This window comes from Ursus maritimus, unplaced genomic scaffold, assembly GCF_017311325.1.
Source record: "Ursus maritimus isolate PB19 unplaced genomic scaffold, ASM1731132v1 scaffold_24, whole genome shotgun sequence".
Lineage (NCBI taxonomy): Eukaryota > Metazoa > Chordata > Mammalia > Carnivora > Ursidae > Ursus > Ursus maritimus.
Genome location: NW_024424897.1, coordinates 46089625 through 46108485, shown reverse-complemented (window position 1 = coordinate 46108485; position 18861 = coordinate 46089625). Strand labels below are relative to the sequence as shown.

General features: G+C 50.4%; 1 protein-coding gene across 1 annotated transcript in view; it reads left to right on the top strand.

Moving 5' to 3' along the window:
• Positions 1 to 18861, top strand: part of ITGAE (integrin subunit alpha E) — a 68882-nt gene that overhangs the window by 13180 nt on the left and 36841 nt on the right. Inside the window, exons 2-14 of the mRNA XM_040639841.1 lie at positions 1374 to 1494; positions 9884 to 9975; positions 11442 to 11509; positions 11887 to 12004; positions 12225 to 12353; positions 12745 to 12860; positions 13502 to 13653; positions 14819 to 14972; positions 15545 to 15695; positions 16184 to 16251; positions 16964 to 17099; positions 17694 to 17836; positions 18192 to 18332. Coding sequence (XP_040495775.1) covers positions 1374 to 1494; positions 9884 to 9975; positions 11442 to 11509; positions 11887 to 12004; positions 12225 to 12353; positions 12745 to 12860; positions 13502 to 13653; positions 14819 to 14972; positions 15545 to 15695; positions 16184 to 16251; positions 16964 to 17099; positions 17694 to 17836; positions 18192 to 18332 — 1589 coding nt within the window. The remainder of the gene's footprint in view (positions 1 to 1373; positions 1495 to 9883; positions 9976 to 11441; positions 11510 to 11886; positions 12005 to 12224; positions 12354 to 12744; positions 12861 to 13501; positions 13654 to 14818; positions 14973 to 15544; positions 15696 to 16183; positions 16252 to 16963; positions 17100 to 17693; positions 17837 to 18191; positions 18333 to 18861) is intronic.

Below are 18861 nucleotides of genomic sequence, written 5' to 3'. Positions count from 1 at the left end.
TGGAATAAAATGATAAGATACTCTTTCAAAACAAGGACGAAAAGGTCTGCACACAGCTCAAGCAGCACTGTAGGGNNNNAGGCCTTTTCCTATTCTGTTGTTGTAGTATGAATTGGCACGGCCTCTATGGGGGGCAATCTGTCGATATCAATTTTTCCTCATACCTTTTCAGTGAAAAATTTCAAATAGACAAAAAAGTTTAAATAATTGTGCAGTAGAAAAGTATATACTACACTTAGATTTTACAACTGTCAACATTTTGTTATGTTTGCATTTCCACATATATATCCTATATATAAACACTTATCTGTATCTCCATCTTCATCTATCTGTCCATCCATCCATCACGCCATCTTGCATTCTGATGCGTTTCAAAGTAAACTGCAGATACTGGTACACTTTATCCCTACATATTTCAGCACACGTATGAACTAGAGTTCAGTGTTTGTATACGGTTCTTTTTTGCAGGAAAATTTACCTTCTGTGAAATGCACAAATTTTAAGTTGACCATTCAGTGTGTTTTTGACAAATGCACACATTTTGCATTCCAAATTCCTATCAAGATCCAGGATATTTCCCTCAGCCTACGAAGTTTCTTCCTGTTCCTTCCCAGTGAAGACCCATCCCCGTACTCCCAGGAAATATTTTTCTACTATAGGTCAGTTTTGCCGGTTCTAGAACGTCATGTAAATGGAATTATACAGTAGCTACTCCTTCATGTAAAGCTTCTTTCACGAGCATAATGATTTTGGTGATTTACCCATCTTGCTGTGTGTGTCAATTGCTCATTCCTTTTTACTCCTGAGTAGTATTCCATTGTATGAATATACCAGTCAGTTTATCCCTTCCCCAGTTGATGAACATTTGGGTTGTTTCCCGTTGGAACTACTACAAATAAAGCCTCTGTAAACATTCTTGTACATGTTTGAAGACATGGTGTCTCTTGGGTCACTTGATGAAGGGTCATAGATAGAATGTATGTACATCTTCTCCCTGGGGCTCATGGTCTGTTTTAACTTTGGTACAAGACCCTGTCATGAGTATGTGCTATCTGACAGGTACAGAAAGTGCATAGTGGGAGGTGTGAGAAAGTGGGACGTACTTCTAGGGGAGAACCAGGGAAGGCTTCCTGGAGGAGGAGGCCTTGGTGCTGACATGGTTTAGTAGGAGGATTGCGGGGGAAGGGGTTTGGGTCAGACATGCCTACATTCCTGTCCTATTCCCACAGGAAAAAATCCTGGGAGTCTCACTTTTCTCATCTGTAAAATGGCAGTGATGACACCACAAAATGCGACTGAATGATGGGAGTCAAAGGTCCAGCCATGGCCTCAACAGGCACCTATTTTGTTAAATGTTCCTCTGTTCTCCACAGGCCTTGCTCCTCTGGTGGCCTTCAATGTGGATGAGGCCCAGATCTGGGTGACTCCTGAAGGAGACACACCCTATGTGCTCAGCTCCCTTCTGCACCAAGACTCCAGCACCAACCAGACCTGGTGAGTGGGGCCCAGCAGATGGGAGGCATAATTGAGGGTGCCTCGGGGGGGTCTGAACAAGCCCCAGAGAAGGGCTTGGCACCCCACCCGCACAATCTGGGGACAGTCTCCTTTCACTTTCAGAAGGGTGTACAGGAGAGAAGCTATGAGCTCCGGGCCAATCCTCGCTGTCTTTACTGCTGGGGAGCGTGGCGCAGGATATGACCTCAAAACTATTTTAAAATAAAGTTTATTAAGGCTGTTTTGTCTCTTATAAAAGTAACACATGCTCAGTATAGAAATTTTGAGCAATGACAAAAATATCAGAGAAAAAATGGAAACTATGAGGCAGCAGGGAATGTGGTTAAGAGGCAGGTTGTGGGTCTGGCAGCCATGGGTCAGTGACAGCTTTACTCCATACTTGTAGCAAGGTGCTCAACCCACAGCCTTTCCTTATCTCTATAGTAGGGGTAGAGATTTCCCTGCATCATGGGGCTGTTGCATAAGACTATTTGAGTTAATGCACATAAAGGATTTATTATTGTTTCTGGCCAAATTCAAGCTCACTAAACATTGTGTTTGTGTTTTTAAATCTCATCTGGGACACCTGGGTGGCTCAGTTGGTTAAGCATCTGCCTTTGGCTCAGGTCATGATCCCCGGGTCCTGGGATGGGGCCCCACCTTGGGCTCCCTGCTCAGCGGGGAGTCTGATTCTCTCTCTCTCTCCTTCTGCCCCTCCTTACTGCTCATTCTCTCTCTCTCAAACAAATAAATAAAATCCTAAAAAAAAAAATCTCATCTGTACCCACCCATTAGATAAGCCATAAATTTTAAATGTGGCAAAATTCTGTCGGTGAGGATGTGGGAACTTGTGGGGCTATAAATTGATATAACCAACTCGGAGAATAGTTTTACCATATTTGGTAATGTGGAAGATGACCTTGACCCAGCCATTCCACTCCCAGATGCCAACCTTAGAGGCATTCCCAGGTACATGTAAAGGTATTTATTGTAGCATTTCTTGGAATAGTGAAAGACTGGAAATGGCCCTCATTAGGAAAATGGAAGAAATAAGCTGTGAATCATAGACGATGCAATGTTAGAAGCAGGTCAAATGAATGAAATGAGCACAGTGGTTGTTAACCTGAATCACTCCTGAAACGTAAGGTGAACACAGCGGTCGTAGGATGATACATACAATGGTGACTAACCCAACGAGTATTTATATGGAGCGCTGACTGTGTGCCAGACCCTGAAGATACAGCAGGAAACAAAGTAGACCAAAGTTCTTATGCTCAGGGGAGATCGACAACGAGCAAGCAAGCAAAATATGTATTGTATCGGATGGTGATAGTGGGGATATGCGAATGGAGAAACATGTCTTTAGTTTTGTCCCTTATTGTCACCAAAATGACTTGTAGAGCTGCTTTGTTCTGAAGCCAGGATCCAGTCAAAGTTCATGTGTCCCATATTGTTGTGTCTCGTTAGTCTCTTTTAATCTAGAGAAATTTTTCCTTTCCTTTTTGTTCATAATTGTCATATGGCTTTCTCCGCGCTTGCTGTGATCCAGCCCTGCTCGCGCGGTGCCCCAGGCCAATCCCCTCCCCATCCCACTGCTCTGCTTCTAGTCAGGGTTTTTTTCTTACCCAGCACGCATGAGCCATGAGCCCAGCATGCAGACAGGCTTTGGGGCAGGGCCAGATGAGGAGCTCAAGGTTTCTGGCTGAGCGGAGCTCCCCATCTTCCAAGTTGAGTATCGCAGAAGCTCTGTTTGGTGGCAGACAGGTGGGCAGTAGCAGCTCCTGAGGCAGCCTTATAGCCCTGGGCCATGACCCCAGCAGCCAAGCATGCTTGGACCACTTGCTACACTATGGTTTCCTCAATGTACAGTGAAGAAGCAGGTGACTATGTAGGTGGGCAGGGCAGGGTCAGTTTGCTCATCCATTCACACATTCAGCAAGCATCGACTCAATTACAGGCAAAGTGTGGGGATAAAATAGTGAAAGAGGCACTGTCCCTGCCCTCACGGAACCCCTCGGCTCATGACGGAGACCGACGCGGCAGGCAGTGACAAGGGCGATGGCTGCTGTGCTAGGAAGTCTAGGGCACTTTGGAGACATAGAGGCAGGTGTGGGCAGGGTAGGCATCAACCCTGGGACTGAGAAGATGAGTAGGAGTTAGTGTGAGAAGGCAGGAGAGGGGTATGCCCCAGCTGAGAGCAGTGTGGTGAGAAGCCTGGAAGCCAGGGTGAGCAAACCAAGGAACAGAAACTGTCAGGAGGTTGAAGCTGAGTATAATGAGCAGTAAGTTGGGAGAGGTGGATGGTGCCTGGTTACCTAGGCACCAAGGGTTTGAGGAGCTAGGAATGTTTGAAGCAGGAACGGGTGGTGGGAAGGTTGTTAGCAAGTTTTTGTCTGCAGGAAGATGAATTAAAGGTCAGTGTCTGTTGTGTTTTTTGTTGTTGTTTTGGTAAAATTTTATGGAATTTGCCACATAGAAAAATGCACCCGTCATAAGTGTGTAGCTCAGTGAATGTTTGCAGTGAACCACTATGTAAGCAGCACCAGATGAAGACACAGAACATTACCAGCCTCAGGACACCCGGGCGCCTCAGTCAGTTAAGCGTCTGCCTTCTGCTCAGGTCTGATCCCAGGGTCCTGGGACTGAGTCCCGCATCGGGCTCCCTGCTCAGCGGGGAAACTGCTTCTCCCTCTGCTCCCCCTGCTTGTGCGTGATCTCTCTGACAAATAAACAAATAAAATCTTTAAAACAACAACAACAACAACATTACCAGCCTCACTTAAACCCCCTCTAGCCTGGCGTTCCCTTCTAGGCACATCCCCTGCCCAGAGTTAACCAGTGCTCCCTGGATCAGTTCTGCCTGTTCTCGAGCTTATAAATGAGGCATGCCGTTATGTGTCTGTTATGTCAGGCTCCTCTTCCTCAATATAGTCTGGGAATTTTGAATGTGCTATTGCCTGAGACAATGGTACTTACTCTCATTGCTCTGTCTTCCATTGTGTGAACAGTGCTGACGATGGGCATTTGGGCAGTTTCCTTGGACAAATTATACTGCTTTCGTTGGGCAGGTGTACTTCCTTTGATCAGGCATGTGCCCCGCAGTGGAATTGCTGGATCATGACTTATGCATTGGGCCAACATTTTGTTTTCCAAACTTGAAGTGCATGAGTGTTCTGGTTGCTCCCCATGCTCGTGAAAGCCAGGTGTTAATCCCAGTTATTTGTGACAATCCCTTGCCCAGTCCCCTCCCACCAGTACCCCAGCAGGACCCTCTCCAGCTCCAGGCCCCCTGCCTCAGAAGCCAAGGTGAAAGGACATGGTGGATGAGAGGATTTTGAAGCCCCCGGAGCAGAAGGCTCTGAGTCCACCACCGGGTGCAAGAAGAGCCCAGCTGGGGTCTTGAAAACCTCCCTGAACACCTGCTGAAGCAGAGGGGGCTCATGGGAGGATGTGGTGGGAGGAACTTCTGGGTTCCTGCCACAAATAGTGAAGCCCAAGACCACGGGCCTGCCGTGCTGAGCAGGAAATGCGCTGCTGGCCGCCCCAAGGCCACAGAGAGCGAGCGGAGGAGGCTAGGCGCCCTGTGAAAGGGTGATGTGTCCCTCTCACTCCCTTGTGCTGTTTCTCCCTACTATAGAACAGCCAGGGCTGGCAGCATCATGGGATTCGTTGCTGCAGGGTGAAATGAGTGGAACATAATAAAGGCCTTCCACACCTGAAACTAATATAACACTGTAAATTATACTTCAATAAAAATGCAAATGAAGCCATAAAAAATAAATTTTATTTTTTTTTTTTTTTTTTTTTTTTTTTTTTAAAGAATTTATTGATTTATTTGACAGAGAGACACAGCCAGCGAGAGAGGGAACACAAGCAGGGGGAGTGGGAGAGGAAGAAGCAGGCTCCCAGCGGAGGAGCCTGATGTGGGGCTCGATCCCAGAACGCCGGGATCACGCCCTGAGCCGAAGGCAGACGCTTAACCGCTGCGCTACCCAGGCGCCCCATAAATTTTAAAAAATGATGATAAAACCTGGGGGACGGGCGCCTAGGTGGCTCAGTCAGTTAAGCGTCTGCCTTCGGCTCAGGTCATGATCCCAGGGTCCTGGGATGGGGCCCTGAGTGGAGTCCGGCTCCCTGCTCAGCAGGAAGCCTGCTTCTCCCTCTCCCTCTGCCTGCCACTCGCCTTGCCTGTGCTCTCTCTTTCTCTGTCAAATAAATAAATAAAATCTTAAAAAAAAAAAAAAAACTTGGGGGAAAAGGAAGAAGGCCTTCTCCTGGGAGGTCTGGGATTAGACTCAGAATGGACCCAGGTTAGAGGTGGGTGAAGGCAGGAGATGGACTGCTTCTAGCCCAGGGTAAATAGGGTCCCTGGGGCTGTCAGCTGATGGTGGGCTTGGTTATTGTTAGTCAGTCATTCAGTCAACAAACCTGGATATCAAGAGACTACCCATCATGGAGGGTAAAATGGGTGGGCAACAGAGGCAGCTCAGACGGGGCCCCAGGCCTCAGCACTGCACGACTCGATGTGAGTGGCAACCGTGGGTTCTGCAGCCGTACACGGTAGTCTCTTGAGAACTCACAGTCTAGGTGAGTATAGGGCTGGGTTCCAGTAGTCAGGGCTACCTGGAGAGCGTAGAGGGGGTCACGTTCCTCCGTTTGGGAAGACTTCCTGAGGATCTGGTGTTTAGGATGACTGTTGGCAGGAAAAGGAGGTGGGGAGGAAATCGCTCGTACAACGGCCTGAAGGAGGAAGGAGAGCCGAGACTGCTCAGGCCTGGACCTACCCCACCAAAACATGATCTGGAGTGGAGACTAGTTCTGACCCCACCTTTATGGGGGAGAGGGAATGAGGTGCTAGACTGAGGGCTGAGGCGCAGGCTGGGGAGGAGTCTGGAGCAGAGGAAGGGTTGCTGAGCAGGCGACCTATTTTGAGAGCTCAGCTGCAGAGCCCACAGAGCTGCCCCTCTGCTCTTCAGCCCTGCCCCACATTAGCTCCCTTACCCGCTGCCTGGGCTGTCATTCAGTCAATATTTAACCATACTTACCGAGCCCCAGCTCTGTGCCAGTCATTCTTCCATGCTCTGGAAATAATATGGTAAACAAGATTAGACAAGATCCTCGAGGAACTTAGGTCTAGTGGGGGAGACAGATAACAAGCACATAAGCAAGTAAAGAGGATACTATCAGATGTAACAAGTTCCAAAAAGGAAATAAAACAGGGAGACATGAAGCAGAGTATCTGTGTTGTGAGGTGGGGCTGGCTGGAGAAAGCATTTATGAGAAGGTGACAGGCAAGGCCAGGAGATGAAAATGAGCCAGCCTTGGGGAGGGAAAGGCAGGGCTTCCGGGCAAAGGGCACAGTAAGGCAGAGGGTGAGGCAGGCAAGAACTGGGGCTATCAAAAGAAGGGGCTGGAACAGAAGCCAGCCAGGGTGGAGCGTAAAGAAATGGGGAGAGGAGGGCTCCTGGGTGGCTCAGTTGGTTAAGTGACTGCCTTTGGCTCAGGTCATGATCCCGGAGTCATGGTATCAAGTCCCGCATCGGGCTGCCTGCTCAGTGGGAAGTCTGCTTCTCCCTCTGACCCTCTCCCCTCTCATGCTCTCTCTCACTCACTCTCTCCCTCTCTCAAATAAATAAATAAAATCTTAAAAAAAAAAAAAAAGAAATGGGGAGATGAGGTCTCAGAGTCAGGAAGGGGCTAGACCGGCAAGGCCCACTGGGATGCATCAAGGAGTATGGACTCCTAGTTTCTTTTTTTTTTTTTTTTAAGATTTTATTTATTTATTTGACAGAGAGAGACAGCCAGCGAGAGAGGGAACACAAGCAGGGGAAGTGGGAGAGGAAGAAGCAGGGTCCTAGCGGAGGAGCCCGATGTGGGGCTCAATCCCATAACGCTGGGATCACGCCCTGAGCCGAAGGCAGACGCTTAACGACTGCGCCACCCAGGCGCCCCTGGACTCCTAGTTTCTAAGTGCATGGGAGGCTACTGAAGCAGGGGAGTGACGTGGTATAAACTATAAGGGTAAATTTCAAAAACTAACACTACCAGTTAAGAGGCTCTTATCATACCCCAGGCAAGATGCCGGTGGCCAGGTTGTTGATGGGGAAATGCAGAGAAGAGATGCTCTATAGATATAATTTGGAGGAAGAATCCATAGGGCTTCCCGATGGACTTGATGCAAGGACGAGTGAAAAGATGAAGCAAACAAAGGTGCACCCGGCGTCAGGCTTTATAATGGAGTGGTTGGTGCTACCATCTACTGCCTCGGGGAAAACGGAAAAGCACAGGCTTGAGGCACCTGGGTGGCTCAGTCATTAAGCATCTCCCAGGGTCCTGGGATCAAGCCCCGCATTGGGCTCCCTGCTCGGCTGGAAGGCTGCTTCTCTCCCTCCTGCTCCCCCTGCTTGTGTTCCTTCTCTCTCTCTCTCTCTCTGTCAAATAAATAAATAAAATCTTAAAAAAAAAAAGAAAAAGAAAGAAAAGAAAAAAGAAAAGCACAGGCTTGGGAGGACAAGACCCTAAGTTCTGTTTGGACAATCTAAAGTTTGAGATGCCTATTAGACAGGGGGCAGATAATCATTGTATTTGTTTCCTATTGCTGCTGTAACAACCACAAAATTAGTGGCTTAAAACAACACAAATTTATTATCTCACAGTTCTGGAAGTCAGAAGTCTAAAATGGGTCTAAATAGGCTAAAATCAAGGCGTGTTAGCAGGGCTGCGCTCCTTCTGGTGGCTCACGGGGAGAACCTGTTTCCTCACCTTTTTCAGTTTCTAGAGGCTAACCACATTCCTTGGCTTTTGGCTTCTTCTTCCATCTTTAAAATCGCAGTGTATCATCTTCAAATCTTTCTGACTCTGACCCTCTTGCCTTCCTCTTATAAGGACCCTTGTGATTACATTGGGTCCACCTCACTAATCCAGAATAACTTCCCTTATTTCAAGATCCGTAACTTAATCAAATCTACAAAATCCATTTGGCCACAAAAAGTCACATAGTCACAGGTTCTGGGAATTAGGACATGGACATCTGGGGTGGTGGTGCATTTCCTACAGCTATTTCCTATTTTCTACAGCTATGCTGGTCTGAGTTCTGGTGGAGGGATCCTAGGGCCACAGAATTTCAGCATTTACAGGTGTATTGAAGCCATGGGATTGGAGGGGATCACTAGGGAGAATGTGCTGGCAAGGAAAACCAAGCCCCAAGTCTCCAGCAACATTTAGAAGTTAGTGAAGAAGCCAACAGAGGAGTCTGAGGAGTATTGAGAGAGGTAGGGGGAAATCAAGAAGAAAGTATTTCAAGGAGGGGATGGCCACATGTCCAGGGCTGCTGAAAGGTTGAAGAAGATGAGGACAGAGAGCTGTCCATTAGATTTGGCTCACGGGGGACTGCCGTTGACCTTGACAATAGCCATATCAGAAGGTGCAATCAGCTTGGGGTGGGTTAAGCTGGGCGTAGGGCATGTATACAGGTGTAGACTTTATTATTATTCTTAATCCATGGAGATAAGTAAATGATCTATTTCATAATTATAATAGAGTGATAGGAAGTGAGGAAGGGGAGATGGTACCTCATTCCTGCCACCCAACCCACCATAGCTGCATCATGACCTTTTGAAAGTACAGATGAATATCCCCTATTATAAAGTCCTCCGTGGCTTCCTACTGTCCTCAGCACAAAGACCTTGGAACTGGTTCACTGTTACCAAGCCCAGCCTCGGGGCCCCTTCCTTAATACCCCCTACTCACAACCCAACCCCTAGGATGTGGAGCTCATTCCCTGTCTTGAGGCAGTTCTCCCTGGGCAGTGTGGTTAATGAGAATGCTTAGGCTGACTCTGGACTCTGCTATCTCCCTGGGCTTGGATTGAGGAGCAGTTTGCCATTGGGAATCATATCTCTGGAGGCTGCCTTATGTGGCTAAGGCCCTCCCTGCTCAAACCTCCATTTCTGACTGACCCATAGGATAGGAGCACCAACATGCTCTTCTCAGGAAATACTATCACTGAGGCCAGGTGGGGCAGTTCCCACTAGGAAGACAGCACTGCTCCCCACAGAGCCAGCCGTCCTGCCGATGGCCTCCTGGCACCTACCCACCCTTGCCCCAAAGAGCAGAGAGTCCATTTACCATCAATACCGCCCCCCCCTTTCTGTCAGGCAGACGCATTTAACCATTTCCCACCTGGAGCCGTATAAGGTAAATGGTGAGCAAATGCCTTCTACATAACGCAGAATCTGCCGTCTCGGCTGGGAGTCTGCCTGGATCTCCACCATTAGTTTTCCAGATAGAGAGCCTGTGGATCTGGACTGGGAAGATTGTGTCTGGGCAGGCAGAAAGGAGAAGGGAATGATTGGCCAGCCCAACTTTGCTGTCTACCTTTCCAACTCAGGCTCCTGGTCACCGGCTCTCAAACCAAGGGGGAAGCAGGCCTCCTGCATCGTTGTTCCCTCATCCAAGATGAGATCTCCTGCAAACAAGTAGGTAAGTCTACCTCAGCTCCAGGGAATGCTCCCAGAACCTCCTTCCGAGGAATCCCACTTATCTGGCCCAAGCCATTTGAACCTAGTCCAGTCCTTCGGCCCTAGACTCCACCCCTCCTCACCATAGCAGGCTTTCTATCCCAATGCCCAATCCCATCCCAACCCAACCCTAATTGCTAGCCCACCTTTCCAGACCCAGTTCTAACAAAAATGATACTTAAAATGTATTGAGTGCTCACCATGTGCCTGGCACTCTGCTAAATGCTTTGTTCACTTTTTTTTTTTAAGATTTTTATTTATTTATGTGACAGAGAGATAGCCAGGGAGAGAGGGAACACAGCAGGGGAGTGGGAGAGGAAGAAGCAGGCTCCCAGCCGAGGAGCCCGATGCGGAACTCGATCCCGGAACGCCGGGATCACGCCCTGAGCCAAAGGCAGACGCTTAACGACTGCGCCACCCAGGTGCCCCCAAATGCTTTGTTCACTTTAATCCTCAAAATTACACCATTGTATAAAAGAGAAGCTATAGTTCAGAGAAGTCCTTTGATTCCCAGTATGACTAAGTTCATACATCTAGCATTGGCAGCACCACAGCTGGCAAACCCGATTCTATCAGATTCCAAAACCCAACCTGTCCCAACTCATTACACCTCAATGGAATCCAACCCTACCCCTCCCAAACTGTGGCCATCCTAACATCTAGCATGGGGACTGGCATATGTTAGGCACTCAGTAAATGCCGTTTGAATGAATGAATGAATGAACAAATGCATGGACCTAACTTACTCATTAACCAACTCTACCTATCCCACCCAGTCCAACTCAAGGCCTACATTTGCTGATGACCCCTCAACTGCGTATGGTAGAGTCCTTGTCTCTGTGAGAGACACAATGCTGAACAGCCTCACTCTGTGCATCAGAGGGGAGGCAGGCTGGCAGGGTAACTGGGTGACCCTATGGCTCAAAAATGCATCTCCTGAGGCTCTCAGTGTAGAGGGAAAGGAGTGAGCTACACTTTCTTGGGGGACAGTAAGAGTCCCCAGAGACAGAACTTTGGGAGTGGAGAGTTCATCGATCCATAGAGCCAGTCCTTTATATCTTGCACACCTCCCTGGTGCTGCACACACCCACCAGCTAGTGCTTCTCTACCCTCCCGCCCCTCCAGATTGGGAGTCCCTGTAAGAAAAGCACCAGATCTGTTATTTCTAGATCCCTATCACCATCTGGCATGAGGCCAGGCAAAAAGCAGACATCACAGGGCTTTTGTTGAATGAGTCAGTGAATAAGTCTGGGGAATGGGCACTTTGCCCTGAGCGTGTCCAGGCCTGTGCTTGAAAGCCCCTCAACCAGCTTCTAGTGGCTGCTCTGAGTGGCCAACAGTTCCTAATGGGGCCCTGTGACATCTGACCTTGGCTGAAGTGTTGCTTCCCAGCATCCCTCCCTCCTTACCTGACCTTAACTGTTTCAGAGACTGTCCCCATCCCAAAGGGGAGGTACCAGGGAGTGACAGTTGTTCAGAACCACCACAGTGTTTTGGTGAGTATGCGTGAGGCGGGACGATGGAGGGCTTCAGGTAGGGTGGCACTAACCCTGTGGTTGACCGGTGTTGACACCAGTCTGACTGGTATATTCTCAGGGCTGAGCCCAGCTATCTCCTTGGTACCAACCCCAGGGCTGACCAAAGGCTCTGACCTGGGTACTCCATGTGATGCAGCACACTGACCCAGGTGCTTAACCTTGCTCTGACCCCAGCATGATTCCTACCCCTGCTGAGGGGTGAACAAAGTATTCCTACATCCTTTGCCTGGTTGATGAATTTGATTCTGGCATGGGAGTGATGGTGTAGCTGTGATTACGGGGACTGTGCTGGAGGTGACCTAGGCTTTTCCCTCCCTTTCTCCCCTCTCCCTTAGATCTGCATTCAAGTGCTGGCCCAGCAGCCCCACAGCCTCAGCTCAGAACTCACAGGGACCTGCAGCCTATTATCCAACAACTTCCAAAACCACACCCAGGTCCACTTCTCCAACCTTGGTAAGGGTTGGACACTCACTGACCTTGGACAGCTCTGAAGAGATCTCCTCGGGTCTCTAAGAAGAAGCAGGGCAGACGTAGAGAGACACAAAGGCCCAGGGAGGGCAAGACAAGCCTAGGCTCCTGTGAAGGGACTCAGGGCAGAGTTAAGTGTGGGCCTACCTGGAGGTGAACAGGTAGGCTGTCTGACTCTGAGTTCTTCCGTGTGCATTTTTTAAAGAAAACCTGGATCCCAATGTACATATGGATGACAGAGACTGCTACAGGAGCAAGAAAGGCAGCACAGAGAAGCCAGCCAGGTGGCGCCGGGCTCTGAAGACCCAGGAAGACGAGGAGGAGGAGGCAGCTGGTGAGAAGAGGCAGATCTGGGTTGCTCCCAGAGGCTGTCAGAGCTGATCCCTAGGCTGGCGACCCCCAGGGGTGAGGTGTGCCTAGGTCTGGAAGATGGGGAGCAGTGGCTGGATTCTATAGACCTGGCCAGTCCCAGCTCTTCCCCCCTCCATATTACAGATGGGGAAACTGAGGCCTAAAGAACAGGAGCAATGGGAGTGACTCACTTAGCAAGTCAGAGTGAGCAGGCTCTGGCTCTCTCTGCCTCTGAGACAAAATCTTCAATCTTGGGAACTTTACTAACTTCCTCCCTGAACTGAGCCCCCAGAGCTTGAATGGGGTGGGTACCCTGCAGGGAAGTACATGCTGTCCTCACTGCTGCCTCAAATTCCATGCTCACTCCTGACCAGGCACTGAGATTGCCATCATCCTGGATGGCTCGGGAAGCATTGACCCCCCAGACTTCCAGAGAGCCAAAGACTTCATCTCCAACATGATGAGGAACTTCTATGAGAAGTGCTTCCAGGTGGGCTTCCCTAAGAGGTAGACTCACATGGTCTATCAGTTCTCCGTTGCTGTGAACAAACTACCTCAAAACAAAACCACCTATTTGCTCACAGTTCTGTGGTCCAGTTCTGTGGGCTGGGCTCAGCTGGGTGGTTCTTCTGCTGTTCTTGCCTGGAGTTAGTCCTGCAGCTGCAGACATCCTGTTGCTTGACTGGATGGCCTAAGATGACCTTACTTGTCTGGGCCATGTACCTCCAGCGGGCCAGCCCAACTTTTTCACGGCTACAGTGTTCCAAGAGGTCAAGACCCAATGCATGCATACACTTTTCAAGGTTCTGATTGTATCACATTTGCCAATGTCCCATTGGCCAAAGCTAGTCACATGACCAACCCCATAGTTGATGTGTGGGAGGGGGACTACACAGAAACATGGCGTCATGGAGAAGTCTATGATTCACTGGGAGCCATTACTATCATAGCTTCCTCCATCTCTACTTGCTTAGAGATTTCCCTCTGCTTTAGCATCTCCTCCTGCCTGGAGGCAAGGAGAAATAAATGGATTCCTTTACTACTTCCAGGGCGAGACACCTAAGGGGCAGGGGGTGCTTTGGGCATGGCGATTCTGCCAACCTCGTCCCCGCCTCGGCTCCTCGTCTCTAGTGCAGCTTTGCCCTGGTGCAATACGGAGGAGTGATCCAGACTGAGTTTGGTCTTCGGGACAGCCAGGATGCGATGGCCTCCCTCGCCAGAGTCCAGAACATCACTCAAGTGGGGAAAGTCACCAAGACTGCTTCTGCCATGCAGCATGTCCTGTAAGTACGAGGGTAGTGGGACTTACCTGAGCACCTACTTCGTGCCAGCTCATGGCCCTGCCCAGAGGCTCTGAGGCATCATGCCTGGAGAGGTGGCTGGATAGAGCTGTGAAGACGAGAGGGTCAGGTTCTAGCTCTTCCTTGGCTGAGGGGAACGTGAGGTCTTTCAGTCCAGCCCTGGCTGATGGATGACATCCCAAGACATCCTCCAAAAATTCCTCCAAAGACTCCTATTGTGTGCAGCAGTAGAGCACAGTGCTTACAGGTATGGGCTTCATGGCTGCCTGGGTTCAACCTCAGCTCCAGTTTGTACTGCAGAGACCTCGGGTGAGTTGCCTAACCTGTCTGTGCTTCAGTTGCCTCACTTTTTCTTTTTTTGAGAGAGAGAGAGAGAGAACGAGCTCACCTGTGCGAGTGGGGTGGGTGGGTGGAGGGGGGCAGAGGGAGAGGAAGAAAGAATCTTATGTAGGCTCCATGCCCCGTGCAGAGCACGATGTGGGGCTCGATCTCATGACCCTAAAATCATGACCTGAGCCAAAACGCTTCATGGACTGAACTACTCAGGAGCCCCAGGTGCCTCACTTTTAAAATGAGAATAAGTAGGGGCACCTGGATGGCCCAGCTGATTGAGTGACCGACTTGTGGTCCTGAGTTCGAGCCCCGTGTCAGGCTCTGTGCTCAGCAGAGAGTCTGCTTCAGATTCTCTCTCCATCTGCCCCAACCCTTGAGTGCACACTCTCTTTTTCTCACTCTCTCTCTTAAGAGAAACAATAAATTAATTGAGAATAATAATAGTACTTGTCTTATAGGATTTTGTGGGGCTAAATGGGTTAAAATATGTACAGTGCTTCCAACAGTGCCTGGCGCATAAGTACTATGTAAATATTAGCCACTATTATTAATATCATTATTATTCATGAGAGTAGACTGAAGTGCTGTTGATATGAACCTTTCTATGGGTGGAAGTGAGGGGCGAGGTGTGTCACAGCCTCCCCTCTACCTGGCCCTGCTGTATGTCAAAGGGGGGCTTTTTGGGTTTTTGTTCCCCATTTTGGAGGGCTTCTTAATCCTCTCCAATTCTAAAACAGGTCAGTGAAGAAAATTTCCCCAGAGCTCAGTATCCCTCTGGCAAAGTTCTCTTCTTCATTTACTGTCCCCTGCTTAGAGACAACATCTTCACGCCAAGCCATGGCTCCAGAAAAAATGCATCCAAGGTCATGGTGGTACTCACTGATGGGGACATATTTGAGGACCCACTCAACCTCACTACTGTCATCAGCTCCCCAAAGATGCAAGGTGTTGAGCGCTTTGCCATTGGGGTAAGAGCCAAGAGTGGGGGGTACCTCCTGACCCTGTGCAGCCTGGGGTGGAGAGGAGCCAGAGTTCCTGATAGGGGCTTCTGTAAACAGCTTACTCAAGTTTTACTCTATTCACACACACTCACGAACTACTCCCACTCCCTACATCCTGAACTTCCCCCATTACATACTGGGTGTTCCCACAGAGGGCTTGTTTCCCAGTGGTGGTCACAGCTCACTTGCCCAGCAGTGATGGGAAGAGCAGTGAACACTCAGGGATCCCAAAGAAAGGACATCAAGGAAGGTTCCTGGAGGAGATGGCACTGAGCTGAGTCTTGGAGGACAAATAGGAGTAGCTGACCTAGGGTTCAGGGGAGGCGGGAAGGGCTCTGCAAGCATGTGAGAATGAGCCTGGTGTGAGAAGGAAGGAGTGTGTGCAGGAGAACAGGGAGCAGGGAACGGAGGCAGGTGGTAGAGGGCCCTGAAGGCCAGCAGAAGGGTTCAGCCCTCTCCCTGGACCTCGAGAGCTCTTGGGGCTTGGGATCCATTCTGCTCTTGTGGTCCTGATCCACTGACTGAGGGCCTCTGTGCAGGTGGGAAAGGCATTTGAGAATAACAAGACCTACAATGAACTGAAGCTGATCGCCTCAGACCCTGATGACAGATATGCCTTCAAGGTGACCAACTACACAGCACTGGATGGACTGCTGAGCAAATTGCAGCAGAATATCATTCAGATGGAAGGTGAGGGCTCTGCGGGGCAGTCCCCTCAGCATCTGGCAGGAGGCTAAGCCCTGTGCTCCAGCCCCACTCTTGTCTTACCTCCATATGACTCTCTGGGCAACTCCCATCACTTCTCTGAGCCTCAGCTGTTCCGACTCTAAAAAGGCAACAATATCCCCAGCCCTCCTCACTTCCCCAGAATTCCCTGAAGCTCTGATGAGAAGCTCCTTCTGATGCTGGAGAAAGAAGGATGACTAGGGCATGGATCCCACTCCCAGGAGCTCACAGATGAGGAAATGGAGGCCCAGAAAGAGGGAGTGAGCTGCCCAAGCTTACTCTGCCAGTAGCTACTAAAGCAGGACCAGGTTTCCACTCTCAGCCTGCTATTTGTCCCATTATTCTGAACAGCGTTCCCTCTGGGAATGAGGTCAAACTGGGCTCTTACCTGACTTAGTTTCTCCCTTCACCTCAGCCCACAGCAGTGTCTCACTGGGCTTCTTGGCTTCTAGGCACGGTTGGAGAGGCCCTCCACTACCAGCTGGCACAGATTGGGTTCAGTGCCCAGATCCTGGATAAGGTATGTGGCCAACTCAGCACCGGGCAGGCTTACCATAGAGGAGGGGCCCCAGTGACACCCAGAGACTCGGGGACCCCTGGCTCACAGTGCGGGGCTCTGCCCTCCTGTAATGATGCCTCTGAACAAACCCTTTTAGGATAACAGAAAACACTTGTAATTGCTTGCCCTAATCTGGACCTTTGAGGTAGATGAAAGAATGGCCATGTTTATTACAGGAGGTCATTTTATTCTGTGTGCTCAGGGATGGAGCAGTTCTCCCTTAACATGCACTACTAACACAGGCTTTGGCTTGGGTCACTTGCCTACCGAGTTTCATACTTGTCCTCACCAGAGGCACTGTTCCTCACAAGGGGAAAAGACGCAGGCATGGTGAGTACACCAGCCTTGCACAGAGGTGGAATTATGGTTAGCAATTGCTCAACATAGGTGGGCCTTGTGTGCCACACAACCTGGGGCCTGGGTCAGATTTCTGTCCTGAGGGTGACTGGCACTGGAGGGACAGTTGTCCTGATAGGGTCATGGGTACAAGGCAGGAACTGAGTATTCGCCATCTTACTTTCCTCCTGCATTTTTAGCCAGGTGGTCAGTGATCACTGAACATGAACATGCCCTCCACCCTTGCCTCTGCGTGCTGGGCTCCCCTCTCCCCCACCCCGCCTAGCTGGGCCTAGTCCCTCCCTCTCAGATGGCCTCCAACCCTCGTCCCCTGTAGGGGCAGGTGCTGCTCGGTGCCGTCGGGGCCTTTAACTGGTCGGGGGGCGCACTGCTCTATGACATGCACAGCCGCCGGGGTCGCTTCCTGAACCAGACCACAGCAGACACCAAGAATGCACAGTACAGCTATCTAGGTGAGGTGGGGCCTGGGGACTACCTGAGTGAGGGTGGGGCCTTGGAGAGGGACGCTGAGGCTGGGCATCAGGCTGCATTAGGCTTCCTAGTTAGGGCAGGCTCTGGTCAGTCACATGGACCGAGCGATAGGCCTTGGTTAGGGACCCTGAGGCCGAGAATTAGGGCCTTCTGGATGAGGACAGGGCCTCCTCAGTACTGAAGCTCAGGGTGGCCCTGGTCGGCTACCTGAGGAGGCGGGGCCTCACCATTTTTAGTAGTGGCGAGTGACCCTTCACCCCTCTCCTTTGTCCTCATATAGTGTGTGTGTGATAAATGTGGGTGGTGAATGTGTGTGAAGGAGTGTATTTTGAATGAAGCTGTAGGTACGATAATGGGTGCATATCACTTCTGTGTGGTGGGGCACATGTGTGTGACGAGCCACGGTGGGTACGTGGGAGTACTCCCTGATGCCAGTTTTTAAAAGGATGAGAAAGGTAGTCTCTTCAGATCTGTTCCCCTGCCCAGGCTACTTTGAAGGACTGGTTGGGAAAGTTGGGGGGTCAAAGGAGTGGCCCAATGGGAGCTCCCAACCACAACCACCCCCGCCCTCCCAGGTTACACAGTGGCCCTACTGCACAAGGCCTGTGGCCTCTCCTACGTGGCAGGGGCTCCACGGTACAAGCAGCGGGGGGCCGTGTTTCAGCTCCAGAAGGAGGGCAGAGAGACCAGCTTCGTGCCGGTGCTGGAGGGAGAGCAGGTACCTGCTGGAGAAGGGTGCCCCTGTTATTATAGATGGAGGGTGTCGAGGACCCGCAGGGAGTGGGACAGGCTCCAAGGCCTGCAAAGGGTTATTGACTCAGCCTGGGCAGCACTCAGGCAGACTGCAGTGCCATTGCCCCAGCTCTGCATGTCTGATTGTCAACTGGGTCCCCCCCATTGTAGGGGATAGAGCTGCTCACTCAGGCTTCTTTGTTACTCTGGTGAACAAATTGATCTGGAATGACCCAAACTGGTAGTCTAGGAAGAGCAGGAGCAGGAGTCGAGCCTTGTTGAGGGGTATCAGAGGAGGTCTCCCCAGCACCCTTGTGAGCTGAATTCCTCCTGGGCTATAGATGGGATCCTATTTTGGCTCTGAGCTGTGCCCTGTGGACATTGACATGGATGGGACCACGGACTTCTTGCTGGTGGCTGCTCCATTTTACCACATTCATGGAGAGGAAGGCAGAGTCTATGTGTACCGTCTGAATGAGCAGGTAGGAGTCTCCATCTCTGAAAGCTTGCTGAGGCGGTGGCTGCTCGGCCTGGTACAGATGTGATGGAGGCTGGGAGCACCCTGGCCCTGCCTTGCATGGAAGGACGGTGATGGGGAGGTGCTCAGGGTGGATGGTGGCCAAGTGGGGCACCATCACCTTTCCTCCCATACTCTGTTTTCTCACTTTAACCACCGCATCATCTCATGTTGATGATGATACTATCCACATAGCTGCAGAGTTGACAAAGCGTGTTTCGTCCATGATCTCACTTGTTTCACACAGTAACTGTGTCACTCCCATTTTACAGGTGAGGAAGCTGAGGCTCAATGATACTGAGACTTGCTCAAGTTTATGTAGCAACTGTGTGGTAGAACCAAGATTAGAACCCAGGCCTCCCAATTGCCAGTCTAGTACCCATAACTGTGGGAACAGAGGAGGCAGGCTCTGGGTCCTGAACTGCAAGGCAGGAGGATCCCAGCTTTACCACTCACTCACTCACTGTGTGACCTCCGGGAGGTCCGTCGCCTTT